The sequence below is a fragment of the Caloenas nicobarica genome, chromosome 27, assembly GCF_036013445.1.
Source record: "Caloenas nicobarica isolate bCalNic1 chromosome 27, bCalNic1.hap1, whole genome shotgun sequence".
Taxonomy (NCBI): Eukaryota; Metazoa; Chordata; class Aves; order Columbiformes; family Columbidae; genus Caloenas; species Caloenas nicobarica.
Window position 1 is genome coordinate 191,957 of NC_088271.1, and position 22,643 is coordinate 214,599.

Consider the following 22,643-nt stretch of genomic DNA (forward strand, 5'->3'; position numbering starts at 1 on the left):
ATCTGCCTAAATTAACCAAATGCTATAAATGTGATCCAAAGTTTAGGGGCAAAAATTACTGTTAGAGAACAACTGTAGTTGCTCCTCTCACTCTCCAGGAGATCAGACTCCGCTTCTTCAAGCACATGCAAACATCGTGCAAAAAAAGCCAGGCTTTGAGCACAGCACAGGAGGTGATGCAGCCTGGAAAAGAATGATTAAAAAAAAAAAAAAAGAAAGAAAAAAAAGTCCTTCCCTGTGCGTGGGAAGGCCGAAGGGAATATTTCAGCACATCAGGAGCTGAATCACTGCATGTAGGTGGAGCCAGACAGATTGACAAGATCTCCAAGTTGAAAAGTGACCTAAGTCTGAGATCAATCAGCTCCCGAAGTAGCTGACAGAGGGAACAACTTACGGAGACGGTTCAAGGGGATGAGGCTCAATGTCAGCATGACAGGCAAAAACTGAGGTAAGGGCACATGCTACAACTGACCAACTGCTAAATAACTCAGAATATGAACAATTGGGATCCTCTTGGCACCAACAAACTGAACAGGCTTTTTTCTGTTACCTCTTTGTATCACCAGCACCACATTATACGTAAAAAAAAAAGGCACTTTGGCGGAAGTCATTAGCAAACATCTTTTTCACACATTCCATTAATGAAGAATCTAGCTTTCAGGTAATGACTTCTGAGAAGTTGTGGAGCGGCCACTTGATGCAAAACTATGAATTAATTGCAGATCAAACAAAAGCATGAAAAATACGAAAGATGGAGTATTAAGCTTTCAAGTTTTGCAGCCCTTCAGATCACTAAACCCCATAAAATGTGCTCGATGGGCCAATTCAGGACATAGAACTGGACTCAAATTACAAACAAAACCAAGTAATAACTTTTTGGTGTTCATCTCCTTCTGAAAGCTCAACATTGTGGGTCTATTTATCAGAACACCTGTAATTTGCATATGCAAATGACATCAGATTCCTACGGCTGAGCAGTTCCCGGTTCTTGCCACTAGAGACAAACCAGTTAAGAGGTCGTTCACTGCCCCACTGTTCCAGCTCTGCACGATCTCAAACTATCTCCACTTGTGACTTTGCAAGGTAAGAAAAATCCACTAAACAAGATATTTATTTAATGAATTAAATAAATATTAATCTACCATTCTTGCTAAGTATTATTTACGACTAGCAGTCAGTGCTAGACCAGTACTCATCAATACCAAATTCAATTGCTAACCAGTAACTCTGACAATTTCAAGTACAATTTGTTGGGTCATTCTGAAGTTCGAAATGTTGGGGTTTTTTTTCTCCTCATTCTCATAAATGCTCTATCACTGTAAACATCATTTGGCAAATGCTGTTCTGTGCTGTTCTCTCATAATACTCCAGCCAGCCGTGGGGTCAGGCTGAAGGGGAACGGTTTTCGCTCGTTAGTTCAAGGGCACGGAGTTGATCCTTGCTAATCCGAGTATAAATCCACATTTTTAGCTCCAGGACATTATTTTTTGTGCTGCAGAATTAGCGCACCAGCTTCTCATGGCTGTCTGCATACTTATTTAAAGCGGGGTGCTAAAATACGCAGCACCAGGAACCTTGACCAACCACAAGACTCTGTTAAGATGCGGTTCCAGCGTACGCAGAAATTTCTGTTCACAGGGACAACAGCCGAGAAGACGCACTTTATATTTATTTATAAGTGGTATCACCCAAGGATTTGCATGGGCACTCTGGATTCTTGGAGATTGTTCTTTTGGATGTAATCTCAAATAAATAAGATTGTTTGATTGGAGAATTAACCCTGAAAAACTTACTTTTTCTTCATTAAACAAACAAACACTCTCCTGCCCTCTCCCCCTTTAAACATGTTATCCTACCTTCTTTTTGAGGATCGGGAGCATTAGTCTAGATAGAATGGGCTCTCCTTAAAGCCAGGCAAAAAGGACAGGACTCAGAAGTGCTCAAAGACTAGTTATCCTTTTGGATGTTCTGCTTTAGCTGCCTCCTGCAAAGTAGCAAAGAGTGGGAGTGGAGTAAAAACAAAACAAAACAAAAAATAAACCACTTGCAACAGTCGCTGCGAAGCCCTTGGTGCTGCCGCGGAGCCTGGACGGAGCCGCTGGGTAGGAATTTCGTCAGTAACTTGCAAAAATACATTCTCAAGTAAAGAAGCGTTGCAGTTGCCACAGAGGTAATGTTCAACGGCAAACAGGAAGGAAGGAAGGCAAAAATATATTTCATAATGATCTTAACAGAAGAATTTGAGGTTGATAAGCAGGACACGACAAAGTTAGACAGGAATGAATAAGGTCAGGAAGTTTCAGGATAGAATATTAGAAGTAATATCCAATAACAGAAATAAGTCTGGGCAGAAAGCTCCAGGTGAACAGCTTGTCTGTTTTGAAGGATAAAAATCTTAAGGCAGAGAGACCGAACCACAGAGCTACACGGCACAGGGCAAGGTGACCCAGCAGCTCTGTGCAGCAGCATCGGTGGATTTCAAATCTTTTACAAATGCGTGGATGCAGCCTTGAGCTGTGCGACCAGGCCCCTTTCACAGGACTGGCACAAATACTAATTTGAGCCAACAAAACTTTTAACTAACAGGACAGCTCACTCCCCGTTCCCTCCACTCCTCAAATGACCACAGCAAGCTTGTGCAAGATTAGTTTTCAGCGAGAGAGCTGCAAAACACATCTACCTTTTTTTAAAGTTTGCACTCACACATTCAACCTTTTCTTTATAGAAGAGAACATTAGGACAGTCTCTTAGACCTATAAAGAAGCAAAATTACCTCAACCAGTAGCTGATAAACCAGCATTAATGAAAAGCTTTCATTTAGCAAAGTCTGCCTGGTACACAGTGCTTTCTGTTCCACAGTAACTAAAATGTGTTTTCCTGATGAAAATACATTTCTGATTTGGAAAGTTAGTATCTGCTACACGGGAAGTAGAACAAGAGCGTACATTTAGCCATGAATTCTAACTTCAAAAATAGTTTTCATGTAATACTACCACTAGAAAACAGCTCGCGGCCGAAGGCTCCGTACGCGGGTTTAACACGCCGATGTTCCGTGGTCCAGCCGTGTCATCCACGACCGATTCCCCATCCTGGTGTGCTCAGTCTTTGAGCAAGAAAACCCCTCCCTCTTCCTGCCCAACAGCCCATTCGGCAAGTTCAATTTCAGATGTGAATCAAGATAACTTTTCCTGGGCAGAACCGCCTACAAAAGCTCTGCAGGCCCAGACTGTACCAATCTCTGTGCAAATTTACTATTTTTATTGATTGCAAAAAATGTCGTCTGACTAAAATTCAGTAAAAATAACACTTGTAATACAAACAGGGGGATAATCACATCCCCTTTAACTTTCTTAGATTTGCAAAATGAGGCAGAGGAAAAAAAAAAATTAAGCCATCTTAACGAAACAGCTCCAACACACTTTGCACAAGATAAAATCGGAAGTTTTAAATAACGAGGAGGCTATATTTATACAAAGTTACCTTTGCAAACAGCATTTTGAGGGTTTTTATCCTGTCTACCAACATTAACCACACCAGTCCATCCCCCATCTCCAACCTGTCCCCCAGAATTTGGCAGGCAGCCGTTTTCTGATAAAACGAGAAAAACCTGACTGAGCATGACACAGCAGAAGAAACGGAGCTTTTGTGAGCGCCCACGGTGCGTAGCCAAAATTACACCAGCTACAGAAAAAGATGCAAAACCTCAGCTGCACTGGATGAGATCCCACCCCTCAGAGAAGCTGCATTAGGGCCATTAGAATACACTTATATATTGTGTCCAAAGAGGATTAAACTATCTCAAGATAACTACCCATCTACAGTTCAGTGCTATCGTTTTTGGAGAAAATAATCAAAATCATTTACCGATGCAAGCAGAGCAAACCTACGGCTATTTCATATTGCGGCTCTGTATTACGTTTATAATATTTGAGGGCAACAAGGAGGTGTCATTAACATTGATAGAAAAAATTTTTAGTTTCAAAATTATCCCCTCACTAGTACTCTCCAAGCAAATGCACTTTATCTCAGACAGAACAGGCAATGCCGCTGTTAATATATTTTCATGTAACAACTGCTGTATATTATAAAGAGTGAGTTTTACCCCAATTCCACTCAATTATTTTTCTTAAATATGTTCTTTACTCATCATCTGCTCAACAAGAGACCTCAAATATCACCTGCTGTGTCCATCCTGGGGGTATATTCAGCGATGGCAAAGCACTATAAACCCATCGGTCACGTCCATGGCAATAGGCTGTGATAAGACAAACTAATCCAGTTATTATTGCAGCAATATGAGCAAAACATCAGGGTCATTTCAACGGAATATTTTATTTACTCACCTGTCTTGATAAGCAGGTAGAGTTATTTAGGCTTCTTTCGATGTGATAGGAGTTTTGGGCACCATTTTGATACTTTGAACAATCAGCTTCTCCATATGAATGAAAACACTGATCAACTTTTTACAGGACTGAAGGAAAGAAAGAGCTGGACGGGGACAGTAGGGTGGTGAAAACAAAAAAGCTGGCACACAAACTGGCAGTAATTTAAACCTGATATCCAATGCATCAAAATATTAGTATCGACATCTCAATCATCTAAGTTTTGGTGCTATTTATGCTTACAATATATTCAAATTCAAGTAAATAAAAACATCACTAGATACTATAAAAATTCAAGAGCGTCTCCACTGAAATAACCGGAAGGAACAGAGCACACAAACTGCGGGTAAGGGCTCGATGCAGACTAGAGGAACCTCTGCTTTGTGAGAAACATTTAATTCAACACAAGAGGACAGATTTACAGAATAACCGTAACAGACTGTTCAAAAAGGAAAATAATTGTCACTGGCTGCAGTACCAGGTGAGGTTCCCCAAAGCAATCCCTGGTACAGCAGCGCGAAGTACAATTCAGTCTTCTTGCAGTACTCCCAATGAGCAATACCAAAGAATTTTGCATTTTCAAATCTCTACAAAAAGAGTTAAAATACAGTATATCAATCACTTTGGCATGGGATATTTTTCAAGGAGCTTAAACCTATTCCAATCCCTATGCTGAACTACTCCCAAAGGTGACTGAGCTACTTCCCGGGCAGTTCTCCGCGTGTCACCACTAATAATTCCTACCTGATAAAGGCTCTGGGAGCTACTTTCTTCCCCAAGTTTGGGGATACGCAATATTTAATCCATCACTTTATACTGTACTCTCAGCCAAGACGTCCATGCACAAATTATGCAATGGATACCCTAAGACTAAAATAACTTTTGCAACCCAGTCAATGCATTCTCCAAGCTATAAACTCCCATCTTCCTTCCCTCTCCCTATCCTCCCTCCCCAGATAAATCCATTTTTAGCTCCAAGTTACCCCAATATGCTCACAGACGTACTAGAAGAGACCAAGGAATCAATCAAGGTACCCACGGTGAAGCCAAATACTTATAAAAACACATTAAGGCAGGTTTCACATAATTTCATTTTTGGACACAAAACGCCGGTCACTTCACTGCACATGCAAATAAGAAAGATTTCACACTTAATAAAAAGCTTTAAATTCATTTTTTTAGATATTATAGAAAAATCAACCTTTTTCCTTTCTTCTTTTAAAAGAGGTCAGAACATTACTGCAGACGAAAGCAGATGTGTAGACACACCTAATGGAATGGATCCCCCTTCCCTCCACACATACAGAAACAGAGGTCAGGGTTCTTGGCACCAGAAGAGAACAGAAGTTTTTCCTCATCGTCAGTCAGAAATGAGTCATCCTTCCATTCTGAGTTGAGAAGGTCCTTCCAAGCGGACTTAAACCAAAGCAAAATATACCACGGAGCAGGTGTATTTATCTTCGAAACTCTATTCGGCTACACTTGGACGTACAACACACAACTCCGGATCAAAAACGCGCACCGCAGTGCGTTCGTGTGGTGCTGGAACTAACTAAAAAAAACAATTGTATGATCAATTCCTCAAGTTAACTTCCTCTACTAATCAAAACCTCAGGTGGAAGAGGCACCGGCAGTTCATCTCTGAGATGACGCTTCCAAGACCAATGTGGTCTTGCGAGGAAAAGGAAATTTGGTGACCCAAATTGACCAGGGGAATGACAATCCGCAACGTAAAATGACCTCCCTACAGCCCGGTACAAACATGGAGCCTACAGCAGAGTAGCCAAGGAGTGAAACAACTCTCACGTTGGAGATAAAATTGTTTCAATGGGTCATTGTTAAAGGTACTTCAATAGAAAAAGCTTTAAAATGTATCATCCATCACTGACCCACAATTAAAAAAAACCAAAACAAAACAAAACACAAAGGACAGGAAATTTGGTTCCTAGTATTTTCCCTCCCACCATTTTATATTCCTTTATTCCCTCCCACTTTCGCATTCCCAATTACCCTACCCCTTTAGAAAAAGGAGGGGGAGTAGAGTTTAGTCAAGTTCCATCCTCAAAACTACCCAGCAATGAATTAACCGTCAGCTTCTCGACGTTTCCTGAAGCGCACGTCAAAATGCTCATAGGTTCGGTTGGATTGTTGGTGCAATTCACTCGGCAGACACTCTTGGCTTTGTAAATCGTTGTGCTGACCCTGCTGATAGGGTTTATTCTGGGAATTCTTAGATGGAACTCCCTAGAAAAGAAAAATCAAGCTTGTAAGTCAAGAAGAACTTTTTATTAATGTATCTTTATAGCTAGCGAGCCCTTAAAAGAATAAAGCACCATTGCCATAAAATATCTATTTCTTTATCTCCTGTTTTTCACCTTCAGCAGATGGTTAGTCCTGGTTCTTTGCTGTCGCCAGATCTTTGTCCAAATAAAGCTCCTGTTAGTGATGTGGTAAGACAGCCCAGATATAAGATGGTATCTCCCAAAGGCCAAACAGATCTCGTGTTATAATCAACCTTCCAGCTTGGAGGATTGCTTAACATAAATCACCCTTCTACCTGAAATACAGCTGCCGCTCCCTCTAAGGGGGCTTTTCTTCTGTTATTCATCCTAAAAGTTCATATTTTTTCCCCTCCACATTCTTGGTTCTTGCCTCCCAGGCTCTGGAGTCTACATAACAAAGCACTCAGGGTATTGGCCACCCTGTTTCCATGACAGAACACTAATTGCTTTTCTTAGGCTAAAACTTAAAACAATAAAATATTAAAATCAGCATGAGCTCCACTGATTATATATACAGTGCTCCTGGCTAGGGTTACATCAAAGGAACCAGCAAGGAAAAACTCTGCTTCATAGCACAGTGCACTGTCCCCACATGCAACATTTAACAGTTGGACTCCATGATCTTAGAGGTCTTTTTCAACCGAAACAACTCTATGATCTTATTCAAGAGAATTCCCATTGGTGCCTCTTGACTTGGCCTCAGATATCTGATTTTTTCTGCATTACTACACAGTAACAATTCATTATTAAGAGCTATTTTTTGCTTACAAGACAATTAAAATTCTACTTGCGCCTTTGAAGAAGAGCTCCAGTGCACAAGTGAAAGTCAGAGATATTCTCGAAAACGAGCCCTTTGCGATGTTTTTAAGGGACACACAATGTAAAGGCACATTTCTGTGAATCCTGCAGTTACTACTATCATCAACTTTTCGGATGTTTCCAGATGTTTAATACCTTCGTTCTTCTCTTATTTTCAGTCTATGAATTCCCACCACACGGGAAGCTTTTTAGCAGCTTCCCTCTTTGGATGGTCAGGTTGCCCTTTTCTAACTTCCTACAAACATTATCTTAAAAAATTCCACAAATGTGCCCTCTAACATACCCCGCAAGAAAACGCGTATTAAAAATGCAAAAGTGAGAGAAAAACACAGGCAGGGGGAGAAACTGAATCCATGAGACGGCAGCTGCCCTGTCTGCCCAGGGTGTCCTCTTGCTTGTAATAAGAACAGATAAATAGGGGGAAAAATGACATTACAAGATATTTTTTTAAGAATTGATGCTCAAGACAGCTTGATGCTTCAAGAACTTACGTACGTTCTGGTTACACATTTAGCCCACCTGACACAGATATAAGGCCCGTGACAACACAAGGACTCAACAGACACCACACACGTCAAAATATTTGATTTTTCCTGCAAGCACGCCTACTCCACAATTAAAAGTGCGAGCTAAAAAGCAAAGATTTGTCAATATAGACTAAGATTCCTTCTGAAATCATTTCTGCCTTCAGTGAAGTCCAGTTTAAGGTGAGAAGAGATGCTGTCACATTACCTGGACTATACGTTCTCCATCTCCTGGTCATGGTCCTGCTCCTCCTCCTCCTCTTCCTCTTCTCCTTCTTCCTCGCCTCCTCCTTTCTCTGAAGGAGCTTCCCCATCTCGCGCTATTTCCTCCACATGGGCGAGCATGTCGGCCATCAGAGCTTCCTCTAGCCTCTTCCTCACCTGCTGCACCAGCTCCTCCTGCTTCCTGCCACAAATCAACCAACGCTGACATCAATCCTCAATTCCTCTTTCAAGGGCAAGGAATCTTATAAATAAGGGATCTGGACCGGCTGGATCTTTTTTGCTTGTTCTCCTTTTGAGTCACAACCTTAAATTTTACAGCTCCTTTTCTGCCAAGTCACAGTAAAGAAGCGATGAACAATCCAGCTCTCGGTACTCCTATTTCATCTCAGCCACAGGAAATCATAAGGTTAAAAACAGACCATTTTTCCACGTCATTCATGTATAACTCAAGCATAAAAAAGTCATCCTGTAACTCAAAAAGATTTATCAAACAGTCAAAGCAATTCCTACCTGCTTTCAGGTTAGCATCCTTGGTATATTAAGTTCTCTATGAAGTGCTTAAAGCTGAATTTCTCCAGTCTCGATTTAGCAATATAACTACTTACAGGAAGCAAGGTATATCTAAATAAACTGCATCCTTGTTCGCTGCCACAGCAGCAGTTAAATGCTTTTCTTTGGTCCTGTGCTGAGACAGAGTACGGTGAGGAGAATCAAATTGCACTGTTCAGGATTTCTCCAATCCCTTCTTTGCTTAGAGGTGCCTTAATCAAGGTTACTTAAATTCAGACTTTTTTTTCAATAAAAGGAGACTTACTCTGACACGAAAAACAAATATGAACCTGAAACCTCAGAGTAACTGAGCATGGGCAAAATAAAAAATAATGGGCTTTAAGGACATGCTTGTACAAGAGCAGCTTCATCTAACAAGTCTTTTCTATTCTACTGATAAAGAAGCATTCAAGTAAATTCAGCAAGCCACAGCGCTCCACCAAACATCTAAACTTGCTATTGCAAAAAAAAAAAAAAAAAAAAAAAAAGATATGGCAGAGGCTGAAACTTTTTTACCACAAGAAACCTTGTTCCAAGAGAGTAAGTGATATTTCCAGCAAATACCTAATATCTTCATCTGTCACCATGAACGCTTTGCAAAGCGGCTGGGAGGTGTTGAGCCAAACACCTGGATTTTTCTCCACGGCCGCGGAGAGTTGGCCAGTGATGGGCATAGTGCTGGTGTGCAGAGCACTGGCGATAGCAGAGAGAAGGGTTTCATCGGTGCAACCGGGTCCAACCCCTAAAATTGGGAGGAAAAATGATAATTGACATCACAGCAGACACAGAACAGCAAATCAAGACAACAAGCGTTATTTAAATTTTAATCGCAAGGCACGTACTGTCATTTAGAGAGCTAACACAACAGAAATCTTTAGGACAGATTTATAACAGCACCTGTACTACTCCCTGCAAGGTTACTTAAACCTAGATCAATTCCTTCTTCTGTTACATTAAAAAACAAAGCAAAACAAACAAAAAAAGGGAATGGAAGCTGCTTGCATTCTGTTTCTGGAAAATGAACAAAAAGTCAAGAAGCTTTGCTGCAGCACGCCCTCGGCATGGAGCCTTCCAGCCAAAGCGGGAACAGTCCACAACACCAGGAGCGCCATAGAATAAGGATGTCAAACCCAGTATCTTCTGATCGCCACTGATCAGTATCAAAACGCCACCCTCCGGGGTAAGGGCAGACTCCAATTACCTTGTAAACCTTTTGGAAGGTCCATTGTTTTCACCAGCTCTTCTGCAATGTCAAAAGCGTTCAGTCCACTTAATTTCTTCTCCCAGAAGAGCTGACAGCAAAGAAAGCTTTTATTGGCACAAAACGGAGAAACGGAATCGACAACTACACAAAGCACCTGCTTACTGTCAAAAAAAGAGAAGAACGCTGCTGCAGACAGTTTGATATTGGATTTACGACAGAAGGGTCTGCGTGTCAGGGGACAATCCCCATCGTCAATCAGTCCCACGACAACTCTGTCCTGATCTGCTGCCCTGAAAAATACATTATTTTTTTTTTTTCATCCAGGGGCTGGTACTGAATTGGAACAGCAAAAGTGCCCAGAGTGTGCATAGGTTTTTTTTTTTTTAACGCTCCTTTTCCTCTTGCTGTCTCACATCTACCACAGAAGTTAAGGAACGTACGGATTTTCTCCAACCTCTTTCTAAGGTCAAGCGTTATTTTATTTATGTCTCATGACAACAAACACATCTGGTCCTTCACCATGTTTTAAATCACAGATTCTCCTCAAGCTTAAGAACATGCAAACGTCTGGTTTGGTGTAGTCGGATACTACACCTAGATACACCTTCAACTCTCAATCTATATGTACGAGGATGAGCAATGAATATAGATGGAGTACCATTTGTCTTGAAAGCAAGCAATTTTATGTAGATTTTGAGAAACTAATGATTTACCTCAACCACGTGTTCCCTGTCAAAATGCGAGTGCAACTGAACTCTCATTATTTGTCCGATTTCCAGCTCCCAACAAGGGGAATAAGGACGGTCACACCCAAACCACAGTGGCTGGATATCCTCTAGCCGGCGACTTTCAAATAGGTGAATTTTACACCAGCATGTGATGGGACTTGCCACTGCTTTCAAATATTTAAGAAATACCTGGAGTCTGCTGACCAGAGGTTAAAATATACTCATCCAGTAAAATATTTTAAAGCTGTAATTTAACAGATTTTTAGATGTACAATGCAGAGAAAGACACGAGCAAGTTTGCTCTATTCTACACTATAAAATAGAAAATCAAATATATAAATAGATAAACCAATATGTATATCTATATTTTTATATATATACACACACATATATAAAAACGTGTAAAGGACCTTCTCAAACTTCAATGTTGTTATAAAAGGAATTACACAAAGAAAGCACAAGCAGAGTCTGGGAAGCTGCATTACAACAAGTAGTAACGTGAGCAGCAAAACTACACAGGTCAGTTTTATAGGAGTAGCAACGACACTGTTAACACACATGTTCTGCTTCCTTAGAAAACCACTCCAAACCCCACCAACCTGTTTAAAAAATGAAACACAACACCAAAACCGACCACCAAAACAAACCACCCAACCCTGTTTCAAATAGAACCTCTCTCACATTTCAGAAAGGCGGTTTTTAAGTTTGCAAAAAACTGTTTTAATGTGAGAGGTGGGTAGTTTATAGGGTATTTTTAAGTTTTATTGAAATCACTTTCCCTCTTGGAATGATACATTTTAAATTCCTCCAGACCAACAAGAGTTTCAAATGTGCTTATAATTGATATTTTCATTCCACCAGACCTGCAAGAGTTTCAAATCTGCTGATAATTGATACCGATGACAGCGTCTGAACAGATTAATGAAGCTGAACATCTCGTTTCCATCAGGATGGACTCACTGTAGGAGAAGATTCACAGAATCCCTGGTGTGAGCTCTGCAGGGGCAACGGGCCATCAGCTCCAGGGACCATTAAAGACACGAGAATGCCTTCCAAGCGCTGCTTTGAACAGGTACATCTTCTTTTCCCAGCACCCAACTTCTAAGCCCCACTTGTCCCAAACACACTTTTTTGCATCCTTTCATCAGAAGAAATTAGGCTGAAAGATTTCCTTTCAATTTGGTGTATTCTGCTGTTTGTAAATACGCTGCATGATATGGAAAACACTTTGTATATATAACACATTTTGTATTAATAATGACATTTTCCAAGTAAATTTATAACCTTATTCATACAGGTGGAGTTAACTACTAACGAGATACGCATCTAAAAAAGAAGGCCCGTGCAGGGGGTACAATCCCTTGCTCTACATGTACGTGGTCTGTACAGGAACAGGGATTTCTTGAAACACAGAATTCTTACACGATTGGAACATATGACAGTGATTCTAATCACAATGCAAATGTCCCCTTGAAGTGGTTACATGTGTCTAAATTTGTAGATAATAAGCCACAGTACAGACAGCATATTAATTATAGATTGGAAATGGCGTTTGCTCCCATTTTAAAAGCTGGGAGCACTGGAAGGTCTTGTTTCTGAAATATCAAGAGACTTCAAATCGCCACGGACCATTTGCTCAGCATCACAAAATTCAAGTGGTTTATTTTGGGACCCTCCCAGCAGCAAAACCTGGAGTTTTCTTAATTTTGGAGAAGCTGCTAAGCTGCCATCCTTACCTGCCGGGGCTGGTCCACAGCTTTCTGCGGATCACTCTTCACCTTATTGCTGGGATGGTTCGTGATCTTTGTGACGGGTTGTTTGAAGATGGAAGCCGTCTGTCTGACAGGCAGCGCCGTGTTCAAATCGGGCTTGCCCTAAAGATTTCAAACAAAAGGAGAGAAAACAAAACAAAACAAAAACACAAAAATATTTTCAGTTTGCTAAAATGCTGCTACAGCCATAAAGATGTACAGCAGGGAAAAAAGTGTTCGTGGACTTGAACACTTGGCTGATCTCAAGCTGTATGAGTTAGACAGCTAAAAATGCGTAACTGTGTTAAAATCTTGCCTTAGATCTATCAAAATTAAAATAAGTTTTCCACTCTTTCACATTCTACTTAACATCCTCTCACCCTAGTTTATGCACACTGGTTTTATCCCAATTTTGACAGAATTTAGGAGTCAGAACACTGAGTTTTCACTTTGACAAGCCACCTATAGATCACTAAACCAGAAGATTTCTATACAATGTTTGTAATAATTAGAAATAATAACTAGAATCCAGAAACCATTCTCAACCATTCTGCTTAAATCCTGTTGTGGACACCAATAAACAAATCAATACAGCTGGAACCTTGATCACCATTTTTTATTTTCAGTTAACAAAACTCAGGTTTTAAACGGAGTTGATAAACATCAAGTTTTTAATGCAAGACCGCATTTTATGTTAGTGGGAACACAGGAAAACTGTTCCACGTTCCCAAGATCTAACAGGCAAGTCCAGAAACAGCCACAGGACACACTTTGTTCTTGAGGATACAGACATCGTGTCTGCTTAACATATTTATTCATGAGATGTAGAAAAGATGTATTCAGGACAAATATCATTCTGAATCATGTGTGCTAATCCATTTATAAGGCGGTGGTAACTATTCGTACATTTATTGAAAGGTTTGGGCCGAATTTTTAGCCTGTGAGATGCGCGTTAGCTGCTGGTCTCTGCAGCAAGGAATGTTTTCAAATCTCACGATAGCACCTAGTGCTGTAAGTAAATGTTCCGATTGCTCTGATGATGACGATTCTTGAATGGCTGACGTACTAAGAAAATAAGCATGATGCTGTTTTCCAAATTTAACGTTGAGTTGCACAGACATAAGCTTTTGGGTTCTGAAAAAGCTTTTAGCACCCGAAGAAGATAACTTAGGAATGGCTTGAGCCGATCTCTGCAGACAGGCCATATGCCAACGTCACTGTAATCCTGACTAAACCCTAACAACTGAAATCACCAGGCGCTAAACACAGATCCTTTCATTTTGTTCTAAAATCAGGCCTTACCATCCTCCTGTTTCTTCAGCTTTTTGCCCAAAATGTATCCCCTTCTTAGACCAATTCCAAAGCCGAGATACTGGCACGGCCGAGGTCCCTGCTGTCCCCTTCCCGCTCCCCAAAACCGAACGTCAGAGCAGAGCTGCTGCCCAACCACCAGACCAGCTGGAGATGTAGGGCTCCAGAGGAGATCAAGAAGACGATTTCACTCTCCAGGGAAGGGAAGAGAGAAAGACACCAGCCCTCTCTCCACAATATTTCACAGTATCGCAATATTCTTCCATGGCATCGCTACCCTGGAAGAGTCAGGGAATTGCAGTATTTGTCCAACACCCCATAACAGAGACGTTCTTATTTCATATAACCTTGAGTTTCAAACATTAATTACAAAATGCTTAATTTTCACACTAGGACATCGTCCTGAGAGGCAGCCTGGCCACTCCGACAGCAAATGGAAAACGAAAAGCTGCCCATGCCTCTCAGTCTTACTTTGGCTTGGTTGGAACAGTCATAGCGCATCCTCTGCCTGTTCTTGTTCATTTTATTCATCAACATTTTCCCTGTGCGGAAGTCAAAAGTGCCCAGGTCCATTGAGCTCCCCAGGTAGCGTGCCAGCTGGGGCTTGCTTCGGAACTTCTTACCACTCGGGCTGAAAAAAATACAGAAAAGAAAGAAGGAGGGAAATTAAAACCCCCTGGACTTCAATACCAGCTGTAATGCAGGAGATGCAAGTTTATTTCCTTCTTAAAAAAACATGTGCTGAACTCCCAAGAATGAAGCTCACATTGAACTCTAAAAGGATATTATGGCTTTTGTATCAACTCCTTCTCATGATTACCGTGGAAGAGACAAGCGCAGACCATGTTAAAATGTTTTTATACGTAAAGAGGAAGATTCAGACCAGGTACAAATGAACACAGCATAATTAACACAATAACTGACAGGGGAGATATCAGCACAGATATACTTATCACTCAGCTGTCTCAAATAATAAATGTCCATTTTCAAGCATAATTTCTTCTCCCAGGAGTGTTATGTTTGACTAGCACCACAAATGTCTCCTCCGACTCCCTTTCCCGCCCCCGAACAGCACTTACAGGTTTGGTTACATCTCTGGTAGCATTCTGAACACTCAACTTCAGGATTACACAGTAGCAAGGAGCAAGAGCAGAAATTAAGTGCTGACAAGCCGCAGAGAAAAGAATTACAACGCTTAAGTGATGCAAAGATAAAGGTCAAAACCTTGGAAAACTTTCAATTAATAGGAAACAGAAAATATTCTCTTTTAAACACCTGGTTTCTCCCGAGAGCCTACAGCGTGCCAAGCAGGCACATATTACTCCAACTCCTCATTGTTGTGTTTATTTTTTTTTAATATAACCTTTTCCACTACTACAAAAAGCATTGCTAGGTTAAGCTCTTTTTTTTTTTATGCATAAAGCAAAAATCAGTCAATGCGTTATGACTACAGTGTATAGCACAAAGGATTCTTCACGTTTTTACTTAGCATCATAACGACGCCTCTTTATTCCCTTAATTTCTCTCACTTCTGGTTTTCCGCATCTTGCGGTTTGCATATTCAATCTTAGCACCCACCTGGTAGCAGGTCTTTCCATGTATATCGTACTGAACACAGGTTAGTTGGGTTAAAGACCAAAAATGCCAATTACCACCCCACTCCTATTTATCCATTTTCTTATTTTAAAGAGCAGATAGTGTTAGAATTTTTTTTTTCTGCCAGATTGCATGATGCGGAGTGATTTCCTCTCTAACCTGCAAACACCCTCCGCTCTCGATGTACCACAGATCTCATTTAGAAAACGTCAGGTCACGTCCCAGCAAGATCTCACGAACATCGTACACAACGGTGGCACCTGCAAGTTCAACAACTCAACTCAAAGCAACTTCACAATGTCCAAACGTTGAACTTGAGATGTATAGAAGCGGTACCTACATATCACCCTGAGTAGATATTGACAGCCTCACCGGAGTCTCATCAAAGATTAAAAAAAACCAGAAAAAAAGCCTCTTTACAACACATTATCTGCTTCCCTGAGGCTTTTATTAGGGGAAAGGTCTGAAAAAAATAATGTGAGAATAGAATTTCTAGTATGGGACAGTGGCAAACCAATTAGTCCAAGTAGGCTGTGCATGCAAAAAAAAATAGATTAAAACAAAAAGCAGAAAGAAACAAAGTATTAAAAGCCTGTATCTGCTCCCCACTACTGCTCAGGCATGAAAGCATCCATGCAAATGCAGAGTTAATCAGCTGGGGAAAATAATCAATCTTTGGAGGGCAGGAAGAACGGGAGGAAACACTTTATCACTAGTTATTCCTCAGCTGGACCAGTTCACTACGGAACTGCACAGGCAAGAAAGTGACAGAGAGAGGAGGAATAAGCAGAGAGGAACAGAGACTGGGTCCAGACTCAAATTTAAAGCCAATTTTAAAAATATAAAGGGAGTTACATGCCTCAATCGATAAAGAGGAATAACCAGCTCCAGCAGCTTTTCGGCCAGAGCCATCACTGCCACAAGCGAAACCAAGACGAGAAAATCCGAATACATGAAGAATATGACACTGCTCTGCAGCTCCAGCTTACAGTTTAGTGCCTTAGTAATTTTTAAAATAATACATTACAGTGAATTGTGCACTTCGAAACACAGTGTAACTTCCAGAACAGAGCCAGATACACTCGGAGACAGTATTTTAAATGAACGCAACCCTTCGGCTTTTGTGTTTTGTACGTGTTGTAGTAATTTTGCAATGGATCTGAAAAGCTGTTCAAAGTCCACATACATCTAAAAAAACCCACCTGAAATGACTCAGAGTCCTTTCTCTTCCTGGGGAGGCTTGGCCCAAAGGAAAAGCACTGAAATGTTCAGAAGAAAAACTTTTATTCTGATTATGTCTTGAAAAAGGCAATAACCGTACCAATCTCTGGAGCAACGGCAGAACGAGGAACAAAGCTCCAACTCTAACTGACGGTGAACTTGCTCAGTGAATACAAACAGCTCTGGAGCTCCAGGGGTCCCTCTGGCAGGAGCATCCTTGGTATGATACAGCTGTTGAGGGCACCTACAGACACCCGAGAGGGTCAAAGTGGGGAGGGAAAAAAAAAAAAAGGCAGCCAAAACCCACAAAATTTGAGCAGCGGGATTGCTCGCTGCACATCACAAGGCACGGAAACATTAAACCAGCAGTTATGAATTCCGAACATCATTAAAACGCTTGTGTGCCCTTTAAATGTCACAAAATATGAAATTTCTCTCCCTCCACTTGGAGCAAAAGCTTTGTTCTGCACTCCTGGTCTTGATATACAAAGACTTTGAAGCGACTCAGAAGAAAGACATCTTGGTACGAAGCTGGAAAAAACCATCCTATTCTAAATAATCCTGCAATACGCTGCGCTCAGGTCCTGAATTCAAGTCTTTCACACTTCACTGTGTTACAAAAAAACAAGGCAACTGCAAAGTTGCAACCGATTTGACACGCTCGTCCATCAAAAGCTCCACAGTATTATGTACTCGCGCAGCACAAACAAAACGAACGCCAAGAGGAGCGAGGGCTGGCGTGAGTCAAGCCCAGCCGCCCTTGTCTGCTCTTCATGGACTTTTTGGGCATGGATTGAGCCAGATTAGGCAACTGAAGGGCCGGGCGCTGCCAGGTGCCAGCTGCTCTCCATGTGCAGCTCAGCCTTTGTTTCCTGCCTTGGATTCTTAAGGAGAGAGAGACTGCAAGCCCAGGCCCTCTCTCCTCCTCCTTCATTACACAAGTCTCCTCCCCTCCACTCTCCCCATTTAGCCCACAGAAGATCTGCACAACTTGGAAAGTGAGGGACAAAAGACAAAAAACCACCCGAACAAACCCAGGCGTCACCTGTGCCTTTTAAAGAAATGGAGACAGGAATCAGCTGGGTGAAAACAGAGAGCAACGGTATATCCCTTACGTCTCATTTCCTCGGTGGGAGGTGACGTGTATAATGAAAAATGTTTTTCCTTCCCCGTTTCAATCATGCTCCCTCCTGGCAGAGCTGGGGAGTCGCAGCCCCCCCAGCTCTGCCCCAGGCAAAGGCTGATGCCAGGGGCCCCGTGGGTGCTGTACAACCCCCCGACACCACATCCCAGGGAGGGACACGCACCCTGGGACGCCTCGCACCCCGTCACCGCCAGCATCCCATGTTACCCCTGGCTGCAGCACCTGCACCAGGTCCTGCCTCAGTGGTTCCAGACTCCAACAACTCAGTGACCCTGGGACAGGCTCGCACAAAGCACTGCTAGGAACGAGGTGACAAGGTGACAACTCCAGCTGCCATAAGCCACATCACATCTTCACATGCCCCTCCAGAAATGGGTGTCCTCAGCTCTGTACGGAGCAGCCTCGGGGGATCGAGCTGTTCCCTGCCACAACAGCTGTCCCCAGAAATATTTCTGTGCATGTGGCCCCACACCACTGCCAGCAGCAGCAGGTAAGAGCTGCTGCGAAGGGCAATGGGGCTGTCTTTGTTCAGTAACTTGGGCTCTGACCACAAAAAAACCCTCAAACAACAAACCAAAAAAACAAGCCCCCCAAAAAACCCCCCAAACCAAAAATCAAACAAACGCCCCCAAAACCAACTTTGATACATATGATAAATACACCAAAATCTTTCAAATTTCCAGAGGCGCCCCACTGCTAAACAAGAACCCGAGTGGCAGGAACAAGCACAAATATAATGAGCCATTTTTATAAGGCTCATCTCAAACATCATGAGAGTTTCCCTGGGGGAGCTGTGGGTAAAACAGAACAACTGAAAAATAGCAAAGTACGAGCTCAGTTTAACAAAAAAAAAATATATATATATATATAGAGAGAGAGACCAAAATATACTTGGGGGGGGGGGGTGTGTTAAAAATGTTCTCTTCAACTTTTTACATAGGTGCTGCATAGGTAAGAAATTCACAACAAAATAAGCTTCACCCAAGAGATCTGTTAAGTTTTCCAGAGCAGCGCTGCCACCAACTCCTTGCAGCAGAGAGGAGCAGCAATCCCAGACTTCTTAGACACTTGGTCATCGAACCTTCAGCAGAAAAATACTATGAGGAAAAGCATCACAAAGCAGCACTAAATTCTCCTTCCCCTCAGTGAGAACACTGAGTTTGAAAGGAGCCTTCGTAGCCAAAACTCTCTCAAAAAACAACCCACCGCTTTCGCAAAATCCTCAATACGCTTCGCAAAATCCTGCATCCCTGCCCCTTTCCTGCTCTCTCCGAATTCAGCCCACAAGCCCCACATCAGCAAGACACCCTCTCGGGTTTCCCAACTCTTAAGCCACAGGCAGATGAAAAAACAGAATCCGGATAAAAAAATTTCTGCACAACCATCTGCCAGTAAGTGCAACACCGTAGTAGGACTGCTGCTAAAAATCTGGCCAGGGACTTAAACCTCAAGGAGGGTTTAATTTCCAGCCAGCAACCGGCTCGCACGTGAGCTGAACACACTCGGCACAAGTCATTTGTCTTGTCGCCTAAAGCAGAACTCGTCTTCGACAGAAACCTTCCTGCAGAAAAATGTACTGCGAGCACTCGGGGTTACAAAAGGAAATCTCCAAATAGAAAGCACAACAGCCTTAGAAAAACGGTTTGGAAAGCGGTAACTGCCACCCCGTCGCTGATTCCCTCGGCTCGGCATTAATTCTTAAGGCTGGTTGTTGCACAGGAGCACTCGTTTCCGAGCCATGCGCGAAATTTCCCACAAACACATACCGCATCTGTAGGTTCAGGGCAGCCAGATTTAAAAAAAAATCATCCAGGTAAACAACAGGCAGAAATAGTAGAGGGATTAATAAATTGCCTGACATGTATTTTCCACTCTGAGGTAATGCAAAATGCAACAGTAACCAAAAATTAGTGTAGCAGAGCCCTATTCTACCTTTGATCTCCGTCCAAATTGATATAAAGGGAAAATCCATTATAATTTGGGAATAAAAACATGCTACTTATCCTCTCTCTCCCTCTTTTTTAAGCTCAGCTCCAAGACCACAACTTTACAAATAAAATAAGTACATGGAAAACCAGGGATGTTTCAAGCTTTCAGCCGCTGATGGTCTGTGCTTCTCCAGGATGCAGCCGTGGAGCCGGCACTTCCAGCTTTACGCTCTCGAGGATATTTGCCAGTTCCGTCATCGTCCAGCACCACACGCTTTTCTCCCAGCTGTAATCTGATTTTTTAAAAAAATGAAACCTAACACGTGCGGAAAGTTGATCGCATGCATTTTGCTGACTAGAGAAGGCCGTTAAGGACACCTGGGTAAGTTCTGCTATGCTCTTGCAGCTCCCAAGTTTCACCCGTCAGGCCGTGGGTGCGCCGGGGCGGCCTTGGGTGGGTGCGGGAAGGATCCATATGGCCCACACCTACAGCCATATGAGACATGCAGCTTTATAGAAATTCGTCAGGCAGAGCGAGCAGCTCCCCAGCCATACGTGCGGGATAAGGCACCCAGAGCCCTGGGCTCTTCACCTACATCGACACCCAGCAAAGCAAATGCTTCTTTCTTTGCCTTGCCCCAAATTCCTTAATTTACAGAAAATGCAGCAGATAGAGCCCCAGGAAAGCAGGTGACCGCACTCACCAATACCCTGGCTACTTTGCAAACACCGCATTTGTTTGACATTAAAAAAAAAAAAAAAAAACAACAAACAAAAAACCCCAAAAAACCCAAAACTATTTGCAAGGCATAAACCATTCTGGAGGGACAAGTGGGGCTCCCGAAAGGCCACTGTCCCCTCCCACGGGGCTCATCGCCTCACGGCAGGTCGCTGACAGCAACACGGGGGGTGGCAGAGCCCCCCCCAAGACCCCGCACACACCCCTACAGAACCGATCCCCACAGGTACCAACCGGCACCTACAGCCCCGCCGGCCCCTCCACCACCTCCACCTGTAGCGCCAGGCGGGGCCGGGTCCGCCTCTCACCTACCGGGCGCCTCCTCCCGGCCCCCACCGCGGGGAAGCGCAACCCGAGCCCCCCCCCAGGCCCAGGGCAGCGGCGCCGCGGTCCGGCCGAGCGCTCCCACCTCTTCCGCTCCATGGCGGCCCGGCCCGCTCCCTCCGGCCGCCGGCTCTTCCCCGCCGCCGCGCTCTCCTCCCGCCGCCGGCTGTTCCACGCTCCGGCCGCTCACGCCAACCCCCCGCCGGGTTCCTATCCCCCCCCACCTTCCCCGGCCCCAGGAGGCGGCGCCGAGGCCGCGGCTCGTCCCGCTGCCCAGCGCGGCCTCCGCCGCTGCCCGCCGGGCCCTGGCCCCGCTACCACCGCGCCGCGGGCCTCCCGCCTCCTCCACGCCGTGAGGCGGCCGGTCCGCGCCGTCCGCCCCCGCGGTTCCGCTCCCGCCCCTTCTCCGGCTCCGCGTCCCGCCTTCCCGCCGCGACTGGATCCCTCCGCCCGCGCACGCCGGGGGGATATAGTCCCTCCCCGCCGCCCCGCTCGGCGGGAAAAGCTGGACCCACCGCCCTCTCCGCGGGTCCCCCGCCTCACCTCAACGCCGGGCGCCGCGCCCCTCCCCGGGGTCCCGGCAGCGCCGCTTTGGGCATCTTCCCCCGTGCCCGCCCCGGCCGCACTGGCGGCCCCGCGCCCCCCGCCCGCTCCCGCCCCCTGCAGGCCCGGCCCCGCGCCGCAGCCCCGGCGCCACCGGGACCCGCGCCCCGCACCCCGGGACACGGGGCTGGAGACTGGGCCGTGGGGCACACGGGCCACCCGGGCAGAGGCAGCCTGCGTCCCGCTGACACCGACTCTGCTTGGAGGAACCGGCCCGTTCTGCAAGGCGGCCCTGCCCGAGGGGCCTTTTCTGAGGGGGCTCCTCCGGGCTCGTTTTGCCCGTTCAGCAGCAGCGCTCTGGGAGCGGCCACAGCCCGTCTGCGGGGACAACGGGCAGGAAGAGGTCCATAAAAAAAACCAAACACCACCGCACCAGCACAGAACAAACAAAGAAAAACTAAAACAAAGCACACACACAAAAAACCAAAAACCCACCAAGAAACAAACAAAACACAAAACAAGTCAAACAAAAATCAAAATTAAAAAACCCCCACAAACAACAACAACAAAAACAAACAAACAAAAACCCCAAAATCACCAACAACAGAAAAAAAAATAAAAAGAAAACAAGAAAAAAGGGTAAAATTGCACAGGGAGGTTGTGCTGCTTCCTTCTCTGGAGATATTTAAAAAAAAAAAAACCAAACCCTGGCTGCATTCCTGTGCAATCTGCTCTGGGGACCCTGGGTTGGACGAGATGATCGCCACAGGTCCCTTTCAACCCCAACCATTCTGCAGTTAAAACTTGCTCTGGAGAAGAGACTGTGTGAAGAGAAAGCGATGAAAAGTTTTTCAGGAAAAAAACAACCTGGACGGCCAAGTCACCCGCTGCAGTTACCCCAGGGCAGCTGCGTCACCTCCTGCGGCTGTTTAACCTCTGCTGGAAATCCTCTATTGGAAAATAATCCAAAAATCACCCCCGGTTTGAGAACACACAACCCAGCACCCCTATTTTGGCATTACATGCCAAAAACCACGAAGCCCCACAAGGCAGTCTGCCTTCTGAAGCAAATCAGAGTAATTAATTTTCCTTTAACAAACAAATCACATTGGAGGTTTGTTGTAAGGATCCTGCACAGACCAGCAGACCTGGAGCGATCACCGTCAGATTCCAAAGCAGCAGTGCCCGTGGGAGCCCACCCAGATCTGTTGAGATCAAAATAAATAAAAAAATAAAATTATGAAAAAAACCAAAACAAAACACAACAAAAAACCCAACCAATCAACAAAATGTGAGCACAGCTCTGGCCACCGCTCAGTTCTTCTGCCACCAAGCTTATTTAGTCTATTTGAGCTTCCAGTGCTTCCTCCAGC

General features: G+C 44.0%; 1 protein-coding gene across 4 annotated transcripts; it reads right to left on the minus strand.

Annotated features, from left to right (window-relative positions):
* Window positions 1-4,197: 4,197 nt before the first annotated feature.
* On the minus strand, window positions 4,198-21,336 carry MBD3 (methyl-CpG binding domain protein 3). 4 transcript variants are annotated; one of them, XM_065652653.1, is made up of 8 exons: window positions 21,271-21,327; window positions 16,574-16,630; window positions 14,247-14,406; window positions 12,450-12,587; window positions 9,983-10,073; window positions 9,346-9,523; window positions 8,216-8,413; window positions 4,198-6,626 (listed from the first exon to the last, which is right to left on the minus strand). In XM_065652653.1, the coding sequence occupies exons 1-7, from the start codon at window positions 21,324-21,326 to the stop codon at window positions 8,221-8,223; spliced, it is 873 nt and encodes a 290-aa protein (XP_065508725.1). In that variant the 5' UTR covers window position 21,327; the 3' UTR covers window positions 4,198-6,626; window positions 8,216-8,220. The 4 variants fall into 4 exon arrangements, with proteins under 4 accessions (XP_065508725.1, XP_065508726.1, XP_065508727.1 ...); XM_065652654.1 differs by lacking the exon at window positions 21,271-21,327 and adding an exon at window positions 20,813-20,939; XM_065652655.1 differs by lacking the exon at window positions 16,574-16,630 and having other exon boundaries at window positions 21,271-21,336.
* Window positions 21,337-22,643: the final 1,307 nt, after the last annotated feature.